Below are 18,620 nucleotides of genomic sequence, written 5' to 3'. Positions count from 1 at the left end.
CTCAAGAAGGACGCGCACACTTCACAAAAAACACACACGGAGGTTTTAGCCACCACAGGTCGTCTTAATAGAGAAATAAGATCCTTGTACACAACCCTGAAGCCATAGAAACTTTACTTTTATCTTCAATAAAAACTGAGACGTGCTTTTCACATCGTTGAGACCTCTGGTTCTTAGTATTGGACGTGCCTTTTGTGACCTTAAGTCCTCCAGGAGCGCACCGTTTATATATATTGTATAAACACCAGATAGACGCACAACAGACAGAATGACTGTAGGTTAAAAATCCAGTAAACTACTCTCAGGGTCTTGAGCTGCCGTAAAGGTTCAGAACCTCTCACACACAGAAACACTCGACCTCGACTCCGAGTCAAGCTGAGGCTCAGACAGTGATCATCAAAAATACTGTACATTTACTCTCACATAATACATAATTACATTGCTTCATTCCTCAAGGGCTGGACATGAACTAAAAGGACACATTCATATTAATGTAGATACAGTAAATCTATCTGTTCACGTGTTAGATCAGAGTGCAAAATTCCCAGGTTTTTATATAGATTTTTGCTTAAAAAAAAAGAACAATTTCAGAAAAGGAAATGTGGAAGTTCATCACTATAGGAAGAAGTAACATTTTAACCCTTAGCATTTTTAAGCACAAGAAATGCTCAAAAATGCAAATATATAGGAAAGTAAGAAGTTAAAATTAATGTAGGAATCTTTTGATAAGTCTAGAGGGTCACAATGTTAACCGTGTGAGAGGCAATGCTAAACGTTTGCTTGTACATAAATATTTGTGCACTTTATGTGTGTAATTTTGTGTCATACGCCCTCCAACCAGAGCAGCTCATCGTGCTTCGTTGTGTTGATGGAGACACATTGGAAGAAAAATGCTCACACGGTTACGCCCCACAGATTTACCTGCTGTGTTACCAGCACTCGCAGTATAGAATTACACCACACACTGTTTTTTTTTTTTATTGGAGGGAAATGTTAGAAGGCTGTTATTGAACCAGATGGATGGGTTGACTAGGTGTGAATGTGGTGCTTGAATTGCCCGTCTTTGGTCTCAAATTAGGGGGATGTAAACTCAATCTCACATAATCCTACATTTTTTTTTATATTTTGGGATTGCAGGAGTTGCGTACCTGATAGTGTTTTGTTTTTTTATTGCAAATAACACATTGTAGTGTACATTTATATCAACAAACCCTTGTGATCTTATAAAATAATCTATTTTAGCTCATTGTTTAATGACAATCTGACAACCAGTATTGGATTTTGATGTGTTTGAATGACAGGAAAAGAAAAAAAGTGTGTGTGAAAGAGAGAGATGATGTGTGTGTTTGTCAGCAGGTAGTTTAATGTGTAGCCATATTTCATAAATTCATTTGTTTTTAAATTCAGCCGCAGCATTATCAAACAGATCTCACAGTTTGTCTTTAGAACTGTACAGAATTTGTCATATTTGTCATATCAGATTAACAATGTTTTTTAGTTGGAATTCAATCACAGACACTCAATGAATAATTATAAATTGATCAATGAATGAGTTTACTGCATTTGTCAGAGAAGTTTTTGAGTTCAGACTAAAGGGGGCAGAAGACATGAGACCTCTTCAGCCTGAACAAAGCTATTTTCATTTTTGGGAAAATAGATACACGTTTTGAATAGTTCACTGTTTTTAGTATACAAGTTTTTAACTTTTTTAAATTCTTCTAAATATGGCTTCTGTTTAAAGGGATGGTTTGGATGTTTTAAAGTGGGGTTGTGTGACGTACTTAGTCAGTGTACAGTAGATGGTGATCAGCAAAGTGAAATGCTGCTGTGGACGGGCTCAGCAGCAAAACTTATTTTAGCCACTTAAAAAAAATCAATATAAGTTTAAGTGTACGCTATATTTAGAATATTTGGACCGCTTAAAATTGCTGTTAGACAGCGCTTTCTGACGGGGAAATGAGGCTGTTATATCCATCTATGCGCTCTTCAAAGCCAACAGACGCCATTGACAAAAACAGTAATTTTACCAAGCAGAACACAGTAGTGCTCTTAGCTGCCTTGATCTGTACGTTTGTTTGTGTTATTGTGTGGCTTTGGTGTTCACAAAGGTTCAGTTTGGGTTCACAAATGCCAAACAATAACACAAACAAATTAATATATATCTTTATCTGGTCTAAATGTAGCGTACACTTAAACCGATATTGATTTTCTTTTGGTGTCTAAAATAAATAATACTCTGACCATGGCCTCAAGTACCTCATACAACCTCACTGAACTGGACTATAATTATTACTAAGCATTTTGTTTACAACTTTAGAAATAAGTACTAATTTTGAAGGATGTTTATAACAATTTTGTTTGCTGTTGTTTCATTACAGACTTTTATTTTAAAGATTTAGACTCTTTTTTTTCTTTTTAAGTCATAATAATGTCTGCCCTGAGCTTTATTAAAAATATTATAAAGAATGGGGATATATAATTGTTCATGTTGTCAACAAATCCCGCAAAGAGACTCAAACCAACAATGAATTAATCCTACTTACAAATATTGTCTATGTATCAAAGCCTGATGTATTTTATATTGTTTCATTTTGACTCGGACATTGTTCTGTTCTCACTAATGTTTGCAGAAGAAAATAGTCCCAAACAAATGCACTATATAACTCTAGTTTAATTAGTGTTTGCTTAAAACTATAGAGCCCAGCTGTTTTGGGAAATACCTGAGCCTTTTTTTAAACTAATGAATGTGTATATTTTTTACCTGTTTTAAAAGGATTTACAGAAAGGAAACCAGAAGGTATTGAGAGATGGACTAACATATGTTTTGGTTTTGGTCTTTTAGTTGGATTTGTTGACATAAACAAAAATATATAATATGACCAGCTTTATCCTTTATAATCTGAAGAAAATTTAAATTGTTCAAGCGAAAGACACAACTGTTATGTTTCTGTAATGGAACACTACTTTATTTTATTACCTTGTACATTTAAGTGGGAATGTGAATGTGTTGAAAAGGTGTTCGTTTACACTGTATGCTACATACTTTTTTACTAACCAAATGTACGTATTTGTTTTCAAACCAATTGACTACAAAGTCTAAGCTGTTGTCTTAAAGTAAATTATAAAATAGGAAGGGAAAAAAATAAGTAATTTGATTTTGACAGATGTCTGTTGGTACCAATGGGAGATTAGTTTCTCATGTTCGACCTTAGGTGTCCACCTGTCTACAGACATGAATTTGATGCAAATGTATTTTCATGTTAGTTGACAGGTTCATATTTGAGGGGAAGAAGTAGAGAACTTAGCTGCAGACAGAACTGCTGTCTCAGTGTGAAGACATTTTCCTGCTCTAAATATTTACACTGATTCAAAATGTACTTAAACCTTTAGTACATACTTGCCTTTGATACAAGTATTTGAAAAGGATGGTGACACTTTGACACTGCAACTAAATAATTTCTAGTTTTCCACAGGGGTTTTTGAAAGCGGTACTGTATAACCATAGTTTTTTTGTCGTGGCAGATGTTGTTATGTGTTTGTATGAATAGTTGTTATGACTGTTGAGAGAATGAATAAACGTTTTTGTAAACTTTTTTTTTTTCTGTCGATAAAATGAGAAGAAAATTTATTACATTTTTTTTCAGTCAAGTGTGGAAAAATCACCAAAACACTTGCTTTTACAATAATGTTTTCACTTTATAAAATGCACTTCTGCAGCTTGTATCTAAACTACCTGTTATACTTACAGGAATAGTTTGACATTGTGGGAAATAAAATAGGATTAGTCATATTTGCTTCCTTGCCCAGCGAGCTGCCGGTTTGCTTAGTTCGGTGTACTGGAAACGGCTGGATCTATCCAAATGAAGCTGGTGTGTAGCACCTCTAAAGCACACTTATTGACACATTCTAACTTGTTGCTGTGATTTCTGTATAAAAAACTAAATTTCAAAAGGACAAGTTGTGGTTTTATGTGGGTTTGTGTTTGACTATTTCTTCTAGATAAAAGCAGAAACTACACAAACAGTCTCTGCTGGTTACCTGTCAGGTACACAACCTTCCAGATGGAGAAATGTCTCTCTACACTTTGTTTTTATTACAGATTAATATAACGTGATACATGAGATATAACTTGTGAATTAGTGAACTTTAGAGGTGCTGGGAGGTGGATGATGTTAACCATGGACAGAGCCAGGCTAGATAAATATCCTCCACACCACCCCGCCTCACCTGGACAAGAAATGGAGATTGTGAGATCGCTGTTAATTGACTATAGTTCTTTCCGTGCTGACTGTGTTGATTGTGTGTGTGTGTGTTGTTCACTAGTTGGAGGTGTGTGTGGTGGTGGAGTCGTTGGGTAACGAGCCCCGGCGCTGTGAGTGAGTGCGACAGAGCAGCAGCAGGCGGAGCTCCGGAGAGACGCTGCTGGAGAAGGCGGAGTAGATCCAGGGGTTGGTGCAGGAGTTGAGACTGGCCAGCAGCATCAGCAGAGTGAAGACTGCACCTGCACACACGCGCACACGCACACACACACACACACACACACACACACACACACACACACACACACACACACACACACACACACACACACACACACACACACACACACACACACACACACACACACACACACACACACACAAAGAGGTTTGTACATGCCTGATCAAATTCAGTACTACAGGAAGTATTCCTACTCTATGAAAAGTACCATTTCCACAATGTACACAATACTCCATTACTACTTGAAAGTACAAAAGTATTACAGGAAAATGTAATTAAAGAACAAAAGTTAAAGTATTCAATGCAGAGAAATGACCCCTTTGAGTTTAGTATTTGAAATGGTGTAGAGTAAGACTTGTATGAAGATGCTGTATTTCTACAAATAAAAATAATGTAGTTTAAGACTTGGTAACTCCTACACAATAAAATATTTTTTTACCTATACTTGAGATACTTTTTCTGAACTCTTAACAAAGCAAAAAAACATATTATACATACACTAACTCTATCAAATTAAGCCAAACCTGACTTAATACGAATTCTTTCAAAATATAAGCATGTTTTCTATTCAATAGGAATGTTTAAACAATCATAGCATAACGAGTTTCAAAGTACTCACTAATACAAAAACTGCAATACTTTCCATGTTTCAGTTCCACCTGCATACGACACTTTGCATGTGAGGACAGAATTTTGTGTTAGAAGGAAAACTGTCAAACTATTATTAACCCTTAGCAAACGTACAGTAAGTACTGTAACATGATTGGTAGGAGAAGTGCTACCATTCTGAGGCGGGTTGGGATCCCAGGCGGCCCACAGCTGGACGCTGAAGAAAGGGGCCCAACAGAGCGAGTAGACGAGCACTATGACCAGCGTCATCCTCACTGTCTTTGACATGGCCGCTGTTACCTCCCCACCACGGGCCTGGGGGGCGGAGGGCGGAGGGCAGCAGACAGCAGAGGGTGCTGCAGGGCCAGACAGCACATTAGACCGCAGCTCAACTGACAGGAAACAGGAAACAGGTAACACAAGATATGTATGAATGAACAGAATATGTTAAAGTGGCCCTATTATGCTTTTCCACTTTTTCCCTCTTCTTTAGTGTGTTATAAATATTTTTTTACATGTAAAAAGTCCACGCCTAAAAGGAGTTACCCTCCCCCTCAGAAGCTCCTGAGCTGCCTGAAACGGCTCCATTGAATTCTCTCCTTCACTTCCGCAACATTCTGAGGTCATAATGTTACAGAAGTGATGTAAAACTCCTTCTGGCTAGTTTGGCCCTCAAACAACAAAAGAGAGAGACGGAGCTGAAGCTCCGGAGGAAGAGTTTTTTGAAATGTGAAATGTTGACCAGTCACAACAGAGCGGGCTAGCTGACCAATCAGGGCAGACTTTGCTTTCTGGAGGGAGGAGCAAGCGCTACAACGGAGCGTTTCAGAGAGAGGGTGCGAAGAGGTGCTGCAGGACAGCCAGGATGATAAAAACAAGAGGATTATGAGCATTAACGCATGTAAACATGTAACTGTAACTTCAGATAAAAATATGCACCCAGAAAATAGCATTATAGAGCCTGTTTAAGACATCTGCCACAATAGAACAGAATAATTTAAAGTGACAGCAGTCTGTGTGGATCCCACCTGGGTGAACAGCAGTGTAGGTGTGAATATCACAATGTGACACCAGGCTGTTGGACCGGAGTGGACCCATGGGCAGGTGCTGATAGATGGATCCGGGGTCAAAGCCGGTGTCACTCCCGGGGTTGTTGAACATGATTGGTGGAACATAAAGGGGGAGACTGGACCTCCCTCTGCTGCCTCCCCCTCCTCTTCCTCTCTGGCTGTCCCGTCTGGTTGGAGGGAGGGAGGCGGGGGACAAGCGGCGCTCTGACTTCAGGTACAGGTTGTTGTGGATCTCCTTGAAGATTCGCACCTGAGGGGGAAATTAGACGTTAAGATATAGTAAAATCATCATCGTGACATGAACAGCTGTTTTCAGAATTATTAATTTGTGTCTATAAATAAATTCCATCCTGGTCTGGTCTGTCTCTCTCTACCTGGCAGACAGTGATGATGAGGACAGGGAGGATGAAGACAGCCAGGGTCATCCAGGTCACGTACGCTTTGAGGCCCCAGGACTCCGCAAAGTGGCCCCAACACTCGTAGACACCTGGAGCCACTTCTGAACGGGAGAAGATGAAAACCTGGAGGGGTAGAGAGGTGTGTGGGCGGCCATTTTACTCTGAGGTAACTCAAATCTAACTATTCAGTCAATGTGTGTGTTGACAAAAGTGTATACACAGAAGTAAATTTAACACCAATGAGGAAACCAACGTGCAGAAGTATTTATTTTATTTGAAAGAAAATTTGTATTTGATTTTTTTGATAGTGTATTTGGCTACCTGTGTCTCCCAACATGTGTCTCCGTTCTTGTGTCTCCCTACATGTGTCTCCCAACCTGTGTCTCCCAACCTTTGTCTCCCTACATGTGTCTCCCAACCTTTGTCTCCCAACCTGTGTCTGCTCCCAACCTGTGTCTCCCAACCTTTGTCTCCTCTCCCAACCTGTGTCTCCCAACCTTTGCTACATGTGTCCAACCTTTGTCTCCCTACCTGTGTCTCCCAACCTGTGTCTCCCAACCTTTGTCTCCCTACATGTGTCTCCCAACCTGTGTCTCCGCTACCAACCTTTGTCTCCCAACCTGCGTCTCCCTCCCAACCTTTGTCTCCCAACCTGTGTCTCCCAACCTGTGTCTCCGCTACCAACCTTTGTCTCCCAACCTGTGTCTCCCTTCTTGTGTCTCCCAACCTGTGTCTCCCAACCTGTGTCTCCCTGTGTCTCCCTACCTGTGTCTCCCTACCTGTTTCTACCTAGCTGTGTCCCAGTCTTGTGTCTCCTTACCTGTGGCAGGCTGAGCAGCAGCGACAGACCCCAGGCCAGCAGTATGAAGCTGTTCCAGCGTTGGGTGGCCCCGCTGCGGTGCGCCAGGAGGGGGCAGCAGATGGCGTAATGTCGGTCCACCGTCATGGCTACAATCATGTAGGAGGAGCCGAACATCCCGAGGACCTGCAGGTATTTCACCAGGCGACACAGGAAGTCCGGGCCGGGAAAGCGGCCTCTAGCGTCCCACACCAGCTGGGGCAACACCTCAGGGAGGGAGAGGAGTTGGAGGAAGGGTGGAGTGAGTTGAAGGGCGTTTCTTATTAACTATGGCTGTCATGGTCTGTTGTTTTTTATCAGACTTCACGATTATTGTGGCCCAAATAATTCACAATAACGATATTATCGCGATACCTATCAAAAATGTTGTACTATTATTTTTTTTACTATTACTTTGTTTATTGTATGTTCTGTCTCTTTTTTGGCAAATGAATTACACTTAATATACGATTATAGGCAGGTTGGAGAGTGTCTATAACCATAACTGTATATAAAAAATGATTGAAGAGTCTCTGGATATTTTTAAACAATATTATTATGTGTATTATTAAGATGATATCAGTATTTCATGTTTAAACATCGCGGTTATCTTCCACACCGGTATATCGCGACTCCCCTACCTGGAACAGTGCCACCACCAGGTCGGCCACACAGAGGTTGAGCATGAACTGGTGCATCGGGTTGTGGTGTCGTCTCCGCCTTAGCAACACCACCAGCACCAGCCCGTTGCTGAGGAGCGCCATCACCAAGATGACCGCCAGCACGACAACCTCGGCCACAGCCAGAAGGTGGTCGCGCTCCCGGCTGGTGACATTCTTAACTGCTTGGGTCACAGAGACCGCCGACCACCCGATCGACGAGTATGAGTCTGTTACCGTGGAGACTGACATGTTGGCTGGGAGAGGTGAGATGAATGTCAAAGGGAGAGAAATAGTTCACACTAAAGACAAAACTTAATTATGATCCTGAGGGAAATTTGATTGTAGTGTGCAGGTGCCAGATCATAAGCACATATCCAAGAGGTGGACACAGTGGTGGAAAAAAACACAAATATAGCAAGGTGAAATCTGGGATTGTCTTTCTCCCACTGGAGAGCACCCCAAGCCCTTACTGCTGTCAGGGGACGTGCATTTTTGGTGTCCAGGGCTTTAGGGGCCAACTTTGCAATAATATTAAAAAATACTCTATTACAAGAAAAAAAAAAAATTTGACCTCCTTAGGCCGCAAGCAGTTATTGCAATCGAACCACCTGAGAAAATTTCAGGGCAAATCCCACTTTGATGAAAAAACTCATAGACCCCCAACTGGGTAACAAGCCAAAAAAAAAAACATTGGTTTAGTAAACAAAATGTATAAGCATATCATATGTTTTTTTTCCTATATAACCTTTATCTTCAAAGTAACCAGTAATTATTATCAGTCAGATAAATGTAGTCAAGTAAAAAGTACAATAAGTTCCTCTGAATTGTAGTGGAGTAGAAGTATAAATCTACAATAAATGTAAATACTCAGGTACCTCTAAATTGCACTGTAGTACACTACTTGAGTAAATGTACTTTGTTACTTTCCACCACTGCCTGTTAATTTCTTGCATGATACTTCACCCAATTAGTGAATGTCGCCAATTAGCAATTCCCATCTTTTCTCCGCAGTCCTCGAACATATTGCCAGAAATCATCACAGGATGTATTGTGACCTTGCTGGTAATGAAACAGGCATGAGCGTTACTCAGTTTGTTTATAATAACCACTCGTCTTCATATGTGTATAGCTGTTTGTTTGTGGTCAAAGCTGGCACCACGTCTGCTTTATCTGACCTCTGCTGCCTGTAAACATTGCACAGACACCCACACACACACACACACACAGCTGAAGTTAATAGGGGTGTATGTGCATGTTCAAGCATGCGTGAGCACATTAAGTGTGAAACAATGAGAGGTGAAAGATGTTTACAGCAGGGCCTTCATACACTGTTACAGTTCAACACACACACACAGACACACAATCGCAGAGGCATGCAGAGAGGGCCCCTCATCTCGGACTATTTACAGAGTGCAAATGGGCAGGCTCTTATAAGATCACAGTTGTTTGACTAATCTCCAGTGATCAACATTACATACAGTAAGCAGTAATTACATACATGCAGTAAGGGGTTTCTAAAAAACTAAAATAAGTGAGTGCGAGTGCAAAGACAAATAAACTTAGGGACAAGAGCATATTAAAAATGTGATTCCTAACAGTTTTGGCACAAAAACCCCCAGAATTGTGGCCTTCTTTGTTTTTTCAAATGTCTGACTTTTTAGTTAAATTCCACCAAAGAGATATTTCCCTTTAAACTTCTCACATGAATTCACTTTAAGCAATATGTTTGAGGCGTAAAGGTTAAATCATCCAATATTTCACAAAACAAAAGCAAAGATTTGAGAAAAGTCCAAAATATGAATATAAATATGAATACATTTTTAGTACTTTCATTTTTAATACTTTATGTAAATTTTTAAGATAATTATTATGCATTTTTTGAATGCAGGACTTTTTTTTAACATGTTGTATTGGTACTCTTACTTAAGTAAAAAGATCTGAATACCAAAGAAAGTTGCAAGCATCATCCTTCCTTATTTTCACAAAACAGGCTTTCCTGTGTGACATGAATCAGTTAGTACACATCATACACGCAGTATTCAGTAGTAAAACATCTTTAAAACAAAAAAAAATCATGAGTCTGTTGTTTACTAAATGGCAAACCTGTAAATGTGTAATCATGTATTTTCTTTGAAAAAAGTTGGAATAAAAGCTTGTAGTGGCTCATTTAGAGTATAAATATTTCATTTTAAAGGTGTGAAACTTATTAGTATTAGAATCTACTTCAGCCCATATAGCTGATGGTAAGTCTCTGTTTTGCCCAGTATTGTTGACATCTTTTGGCTAATGTTAATCCAATTAGAGCACTGGACACCTGCTGTTTAATACTTTTTTTTCTTTTCACAAAAACAAAAAGCTCAAATCAATCCTCTCTGAGTATTATGTTTTACCGCTCTTATCTAGATCATTCCTGTCAGAAATTGTTGTCTGTCAACTTTAACAGATTAATTCTCACTCTATACACAAACATCCACCTGTAACCTCTGCAGCCTCATTAAAAGCAAAAGCCACTTTCTTTGCGCCAATTTTAATTTCCCATATCAGCAGAAAACAGAGAGAGGAGGAAGTACAAGCAAAAAACATAGACGACTCACTCACCTCGTCCTCGTCCTCAGCGTCCCGTGAAGCATCTGTAGGATCCAGGACAACCTGATCTGCTGTTGCAAACACTAACAGCATCCATGCTGTGTTTCCCTCTGGCTTGTTACTCCGGCGGTGACCTTTGCCAACTTACTCTGCTGACTCCTGTCTCCCCATCTCCTCCCTTCTACCTCCCTCCTCTTTTAACAGACTGCTACCGCTCCTCGCCTCTCTTGGATTTAAAGCAGGAGTAAAATGAGAAGGTGGGAGGGTTGGTACTCGAGTGCAAAGCGGTGGGTTGATCAAAGGACATGATGCCCAGGCTGCAGCGGTGAATTAATGTCATTTCCTGCTGATTGTTTAGATATAAACCATGTTGCTGTTGGCCCTACTTTGATCCACATTCAGTGCAGGACAGGAGTGCATGCAAGGTCCGTGTAGCATCAGATCAAATGAGATTTCTGTTATTAGCCTCCCAGAATGATCAAAGACCTTTCATACAAACATAAAACTGATACGTGTGATTTTTACTGATAGAAAAGGAGGAGAGACGGCATCAGATGTTGTGACAGACGGGATGTCAAAAGGCAGCAACAAGAGAGTTGCCATTTTATTTCTCAGCCCTTGCTCCCTGTTTCTTTTGCCTCCCCCCTCTGTGTCCTGCATTCCACCTCTCTTTCTGCAGTAATCTGTTTGCCTACCCCAATTGCTCCCTCATTGGTAGAAGCCTCTAATTATCGAGGGGCCCACAGAGCGACCTTAACATGAACACACACTCACACATGGGGCTGCTCAAGCTGCTTCTTTTCATATTTTGATATTATTATGAAACTAAATTCTGATGTCTTTAGAAAGCTCCATCGGTGGGCTTTAACTCCAGTAGGGATGTATTTCTTGTTTCTGGAAATATACAAACACACAACAGTATCATGAAAAAGATTAAATGGGGAAAAAAGCCCTGGTTAAATGTTTGTTATTGTCTAACAAATATCATGAAAAGAAGAATTATTCATAACTTTAGTTTGAATTATAATAATACAAATACTACTACTTACTAATAATAATAATAATAATAATAATAATAATAATAATGATAATAATAATAAAAGGTTTATTTATATAGCACTTTTCAAGAGCAGATGTAACAATGTGCTTCAAAGATATGCAGATATCAAGTTAAAAGCATAGAAGAAACTAAACACAAGAAATTCTAAATAAATGGGTCTTGAGCTGCTTTTTTAAGGTGTCCACTGTGTCCATTGATCTTAATACCAATGAGAGACAGTTTAGGAGTCTCCATTTGTGATCTGAGGACCGCATAAACCTGTTGCTGATGTAGGGCTGCAGTAGCTCTTTAATGTAGGCAGGTGTCTGACCATGCAATGCTCTGAAAGTGATCATAATTATCAATAACTGAATTCTAAATTGGGCTGTTTATGTATTCCTTTCTTGTATTCAGTACTTGCAATAGTTCGTTCATTTTAAATATCTAATGACAAATCTGAATTTCTTTAAAATAGCAAGTGATGAACAAGAATCAGGAAACAATTGGGTCATTGTTAGGTTGCTAAACTAGAAATACGACCTTTGACCACCAAAATCTATTTGGTTCAACCTTGAGGGCAAGTGGACATTGTTCCAAATGTCAAGAAATATAAAATAAAGAAATTAAAAATTGTTTGAAATTTTCCCATATATGGCAATGAAGGCAACTATTTAATCAACCAAAGCACTACAGGTGTCTTCAGATTGAAGCCAAATTTTACTTTAGATTTTATTTTAGAATATTTGACAGTAGAGACACAAATGGGGAGTTTATTTTTTCTAATTTCACAAAGGATAGGGTCACCTTTATCCAAAGGGTACGAGAGGAGGGAGGAGGACTCAGAATGCATCAGAATAAAAGCATTTACCAGAGAAAAAAGTTGCTTGGCTGCGGCCAAATTGATGTCACATGGAGTTTTTTGTTTCTTAGAAGTCTGTTCAGTTTACTATCATACTTGAATTAACCTTAACAGATAATGCTAAATTGTTGTTTCAGGACAACTACTACTGCTAAAACACTGCCCTTAGTCACAACAAACTGAATGTAGGGATCACACAAGACAATGAGGCCTCCCTGTGGTCTAGACAAGCCAATGCTTCAAGCATTAATATATGTTTGTATTAGCACATACAATTCTGGAAATAAACTACGCAGACATGGGTTTTATTAGCTTTACTAACTTTACAAGAGCCCAATACATTCAGTAGTAAGACGCCAGTGTTTCAGTAGACAGTGTAAATAAGTTAAATGCATGAAGAATAACTGGTTTCACGTCAAAATTAATACAAGAAACTAACTAATTAACATGGAAAGGATTTGGGTGTAACAGAAAACAGTGTACTGTTACATACAGTAAACATGATGATGGTCGGTTCAGGTAAAGTATAGATCCAAACAAAGTGCTCAAGATGAGTAAACTCTGCTAAGATAAAAACCATTACATTTCATGTCAGTATAACTATCAAAGAGGTGCTATTGTTATATATGCATAGAAGACCTACTAAAGAGAGGCACACTATTATACACACTCTGAAGAGGGAAAGAGGTGGAGTATGTTTGTTCTAGAGGCTCATAGTCTGGGGCCCGGTGCTCTGAACCGCGTTCATGACGGACTGGACCACTTCTGAGGTGGAGCCTTGGCCTCCCAGGTCAGCAGTGTGAAGCTGGAGGACAAAGGAAATGACAAAACAATGGGATCAGAATATTCTCTATTCATTTTATTTTTGCCATCAGTCAGATTTGGACGCGTGTGATGTGATTGTACCCGAGTCTCAGAGACGGTGGAGAGGATGCCTCTGCGGATCATGCTGGCGTAGGCATGGAGCTTCAGGTGATCCAGCAGCAGGCAGGAGGCCAGCAGCATGGCCGTCGGGTTGGCTGTGTTGCTGTTAGCGATGCTCTTCCCGGTGTTCCTGGTGCCCTGCACGTAGAACAACATGTTGAATATATAGATGGAAGAACATCTAAGGATGTAGCAGCTTTAACATCTGAGTATTTATTAATTATTAATAAACTAATAAACCCATTGTACACTACCTGCCCAGCACCAAATTACAGACAGACACAGTAAGCGACTAGCTGGTGGACATAGTGGAGCATTTAGCAGCTTAAGAGCCAGATATTTCCCTCAGGAGTTGGTGAAGAGCAAAACAGAACTTAAAGGAGAGTGAATACTGGACATTCAGCAGGTGGCAATAACACAACTGCAAATAAATGCTAGTGAGATGCTTTACTTTTGCTGGATGTTTAACCATTTGCTAACACGTTGCCATATTGTGTTGTGTTTACAGCTAGATGTACTGCCCTTGTAGCCATGCAAGTTTAAGAGACTTCCATCGTATCGTCATTGTGTTTTTCTCTTGGCCGTTTCTCACTCTCTTAATCGTCCCTTTCCCTCTTGTTTGATGTGTATCCTCTCACCGTCTCAAACACGGCGTAGTCCTCTCCATAGTTTGCTCCAGGAACCAGGCCTGGTCCACCAACGAGCCCAGCACACACATTGCTAACGACGTTGCCATACAGATTGGGCATGACCATCACATCGAACTGCTGGGGCCTGGAAACCAGCTAACACACACAAATCAAACATAATCTCAGAATACTGTTACATTTTTGCGTAACGAAGTTTGTTTCTTCAACTGTGAATAAGGGGGACAGCATGAGACTGGGCTCGGAAGTATTATGCAAGTATAAGCAACGATCATGAAACTGTAGAAACTCTTTATATTTTTAAACATCATTCAATGTAAGCCTTCAGATTGAATATAGAAACAGGGGGAAGACATGCTGTAACTACCTGCATGGTAGTGTTGTCCACAATCATGCTGTCAAAAGTGATGTCAGGGTAACCGCTGGCAACCTCTTTACAGCACTCCAGGAAGAGGCCATCACCCAACTTCCTGCTCAAACACACACATTAAGATGTATCATGTGTTTTTATAGAGAAAGATGAATAAAAACAGGCAGATTCTGGGCCTTTGAGCCATGAGAAGACTGACATGATATTAGCTTTGTGTACAGCAGTGACCCGTCTGCGTCCTTTGGCCCGAGCAGTTCTGAATGCGTAATCAGCTATGCGCAAAGATTTGGCCCTGGTGATGATCTTCAGACATTCAACAACGCCTGGTACATTCTGCAGAGAGACAGAGAGGAAGAGATGCATGGAGGCCGGATTTGTTTTGATTTGATTTCACAAACAAAGCGATTATAAACACACACACACACACACACACACCTCGTGCTCCAGGCTGCTGTACTCTCCCTCTGTGTTCTCCCTGATGGTCATGATATCTATGTTCCTGTGGCGTGTCCTCACTCCTGGTAGAGACTGGCAGTGCATCACATTGGCATACAGATCCAGAGTGGTGCTGCAGAGGGAGGATGAGGGGAAGAGAACAAAAGAGAAGGATATATTAGATGGATGGAGATGCAGAAAGATGGTGATAGATAGATGGAATATGAGAAGAAGCACAAAGAGCCAAGGTGTGCTGAAAGTAATGAAAAACTTACCGGAGCAGGTTGTTCCTGGACTTGTAGGATGGAGGCAAGTTGTGGTTGGTCTCAATGTTACCTGGATAAACAAACAAAGTTAAATCTAAGGTCTGACATCTAGAATAGAGACATTAACCAAACTCCATATAGCAGAATGTCTCTTCGCTTTAAAAATGCCAAAAATCGAAAATAACGTTTTAGCATTTTCTATTCTTGACTGGTTGTAAATAAATCATTCAAGTAAGGTGTTTTCATTCTTGTCATCTGCAATGTCATTTTTCTTTAAATCCTTAGTGACAATCTCAGCGTTGGTCTGTTGATGTCGGTCCTTCGGTTGGTTGGTCCTTGGTTCAGACAAAAAAACTGAACAACTATTTGATAGATTGCAATACAATTTAATAAAGATATTCATGTTCCCCTGGGGGATGAAACCTAATCACTTCCGTGATCCTATTAAGCTTTCCTCTTTGTCGACTCTGTTTGTATCACTAGGGAGGGTAAATAACAGAAACAGTCCTCTGTATAATGCAACACAGTTCAAGATAAGATAAGATAAGACAAGATAATCCTTTATTAGTCCTGCAGCAACACAAACAGCATTCTAGGATTCATTGCCTGTTATATTAGACTGCATTATGTTTAGCTAGCTGGGCATTATCATAATGATCTTTTTCTGACTTACATGAACAGTGACAGATTTTCAGGGCCTTTGTACGGACATGTTTGATATAAAGCACTTACCTTTTAATGCAACTCCATTGCGTCTGATAGCCATTATAGCATTATCGATGTCATCCTCTGAGGCCATGGATGAGTCCACACTGACAACCTCAAAGTCCACTGGCACACAGCAGAACCTGATAATAGAGAACAGATGGAGATCACTTCAATATGACGGAGCTGAGTCATGTAGTGACTGAACAGTATGAGTCTTGTTACTGACTTAATTAAAACACTGCGTGTGTGTGTGTGTGTGTGTGTGAAATCTCACCGAAAAAGTTCACACACATGGTTGGCCAGCTCTGGTCCGATGCCATCACCGGGAATCAGAGTCACAGTGTGCCTGCCTCCATACCTCGCTGGTGGAGGCTGTAACACACACACATACACAAACACAGAAATTCTAACTGCTCCCGATACAACCCAGTAGATGCTCAACAAAACTACAGACTCTTAACTATTACAAAGACACTAACTTGTAATCTTTTATCAAGTCTGATAAGTTCTTATAAGACATATGCTACACGTCTGTATGTTTGTGTCGGAAGCAGCCATACTCACTATGGTCTGGTGTGGGTGGATTGAGAAAGTAGGGATTCAGAACGCAGGAGAGAAAACAGGGAGGTTAGAAGGACAAAGAGGAGGGAGAAGACACATGCAGACCAGCAGCTTCCTGGTGGCATCACAAACACATTGATGGGACAAAACAATTTTGGTACTCATGTGGACAAGCAGTAAAGAAATGTTGACATGTTTGTTTTGGGAATCCTTTAAGTCTGTGGGGGGTTATAAGGTTATAAGGTCAACAAGGTGTGTGTTAGGCTCCCTACAATCCTGTATGCTGAACAACTCACTGTGTAAGTGTGCTTGTGTCTCTGATGACATGTAGCTGCAACAGAAACCTGAGAATACAGAGAAAAGGTGGTTATTTGCAGAGAAGATGACTGATCTGTTGTCTTGTCTGTCTTATCTACCCTTTATTGTTCATTATTTATATTTATCATTATAATTTGTATTGTATTTATTCACCATATATATGTACATTACTCTGCGCTTTATGGATTTTTTGCACTTCTGGTTGGATGCTTCACTGCATTTTGTTCTCTCATACTTGTACTCTGTGCAATGACAATAAAGTTTAGCCTAATCTAAAAGAGTTTAATCTAATTATATGAAATTATTGGTAACATGCAACAAGCTTTGCAAATTTAATAAGGTTGTTGTTAATGTGGGTAAATCTGTAAAATGTCATAAGTCTATCCTGTAAAATTGCTGTTTATCTGTTCCTGTAATAGGCTAAATTCAATGTTTTACCTACAGCAAATACATGTTATGTATTTTCAGTGGGGAGGAGAAGTTGTAAACTGGTAACTATTAGCCAGTGAATGAATGTTAGTACATTCCCTCAAATACTGCACTTAAGTACAATTTTGAGGCACTTGTACTTTACATTGGTATTTCCGTTAAATGCTACTTTATACTTCCACTCTACTGCATTTTGGAAGCCACTATTGTACTTTTACTCCACTACATTTATTTTACAAAATGAGTTACTTTGCATATTCAGATTATTAATACAAGGTATCATCAACTAATGAATAATCGTGTATTATTATAAATTAAGCCTCCCAGCATTATATATAAAGTATTTTACATAGTCGCCTTCTGTAATACCTGCAAAATTAGTAATGACCACATTAATGCGTCCCTCATTATAATCCAGTGATATATTTGAGTATATAATATCCGGAAATAGGCCGTTATGCATATTGAGTAGGCTACTTTCAATTGTTGTACTAAACGACCATTAAGATGCAAATACTTTTACTACATAAGATTATGAATGCAGGGCTTTTAATAGTATGTTTACACTTTTGTATTGCTAATTCTATTGAAGTAAAAGCCCTGAATATTGTACCACCACTGGTCGACGGCGTCCCTTTTGTAATAGTGTTTAAATATTTAATGACACTAGTTAAATTATGCATTCACAATTTTAACCAAAAAAAAAAATGAAATGCTGCAAAACTACAAGTACATTTTCTCTCAGTCTGCAGGGACTTCCAGGTCAAATGAAGATGACAAAGTGGTGCTGAAAGGACAGCGACATTAACCAGGCTTGCTCAGCCAACCAGCCTTTAATCAGCTTAGCCTCGCTCACCACTGGTCTACCAAACTAACCAGCACCGTAAAGCAACTTCAAATGTTTAAAAAACAAAAAAAACAAGAGTACTATTATCATCTATCTGCTGGTGAACTCAGAAGCTGCTCCTACCCTGGTTAAACGGTTGCTGGACACGAGCTTCAGTGCTCCGCAGAGGGAGCGCACTGACCGGGCCATCACGTTCACTCTCCCCGGGGATGGATGAAGGCCATGGGGGCGGGGGCGTGCTGCGCGCTCACAGTTAATCTCTCTCTCTCACACACACACACATTTTTTTTTTTTCCAGAGAGGATGCAGACAGACACGGTGGAGTTGGATTCCATCGAACTAGCTTCGTGTCGCCATGGCAACTCTGACAGACAGCCTCCAGGGCCCGGTGGCCTAGTTAGTTTCTGGTTTGTTCCCCCATTTTTTTTTTTCGTGGCACTTTTTCCTCCCGACAACACTGTGCTGAACCACAGGGAGGCGACATACACACACACGATTAAACATGCACTGTTGGGACGTCGCCATTCTACCTGTTACACCACTAAATCATTATT

At 40.0% G+C, this 18,620-nt stretch overlaps 2 protein-coding genes across 2 annotated transcripts; both read right to left on the bottom strand.

The window, feature by feature from the left end:
* Positions 1-4,319: 4,319 nt before the first annotated feature.
* On the bottom strand, positions 4,320-8,326 carry LOC129100421 (vasopressin V2 receptor-like). The gene is made up of 6 exons (XM_054610043.1): positions 8,057-8,326; positions 7,398-7,643; positions 6,554-6,700; positions 6,138-6,429; positions 5,283-5,501; positions 4,320-4,501 (listed from the first exon to the last, which is right to left on the bottom strand). Exons 1-6 carry the CDS (start codon positions 8,324-8,326, stop codon positions 4,320-4,322), a joined length of 1,356 nt encoding a protein of 451 aa, XP_054466018.1.
* Positions 8,327-13,264: 4,938 nt separating this feature from the next.
* Positions 13,265-18,255, bottom strand: LOC129100132 (isocitrate dehydrogenase [NAD] subunit gamma, mitochondrial-like). Its single transcript, XM_054609675.1, has 12 exons — positions 18,190-18,255; positions 16,769-16,816; positions 16,476-16,481; positions 16,186-16,283; positions 15,936-16,051; positions 15,213-15,273; positions 14,938-15,070; positions 14,702-14,835; positions 14,500-14,602; positions 14,124-14,270; positions 13,468-13,623; positions 13,265-13,366 (listed from the first exon to the last, which is right to left on the bottom strand). The coding sequence occupies exons 1-12, from the start codon at positions 18,253-18,255 to the stop codon at positions 13,265-13,267; spliced, it is 1,170 nt and encodes a 389-aa protein (XP_054465650.1).
* Between the last annotated feature and the right edge of the window lie 365 nt (positions 18,256-18,620).

This window comes from Anoplopoma fimbria, chromosome 12 (assembly GCF_027596085.1).
Source record: "Anoplopoma fimbria isolate UVic2021 breed Golden Eagle Sablefish chromosome 12, Afim_UVic_2022, whole genome shotgun sequence".
NCBI classification, from domain to species: Eukaryota; Metazoa; Chordata; class Actinopteri; order Perciformes; family Anoplopomatidae; genus Anoplopoma; species Anoplopoma fimbria.
The sequence above is the reverse complement of the archived record's forward strand: the minus strand, read 5'-3'. Positions and strand labels throughout refer to the sequence as shown.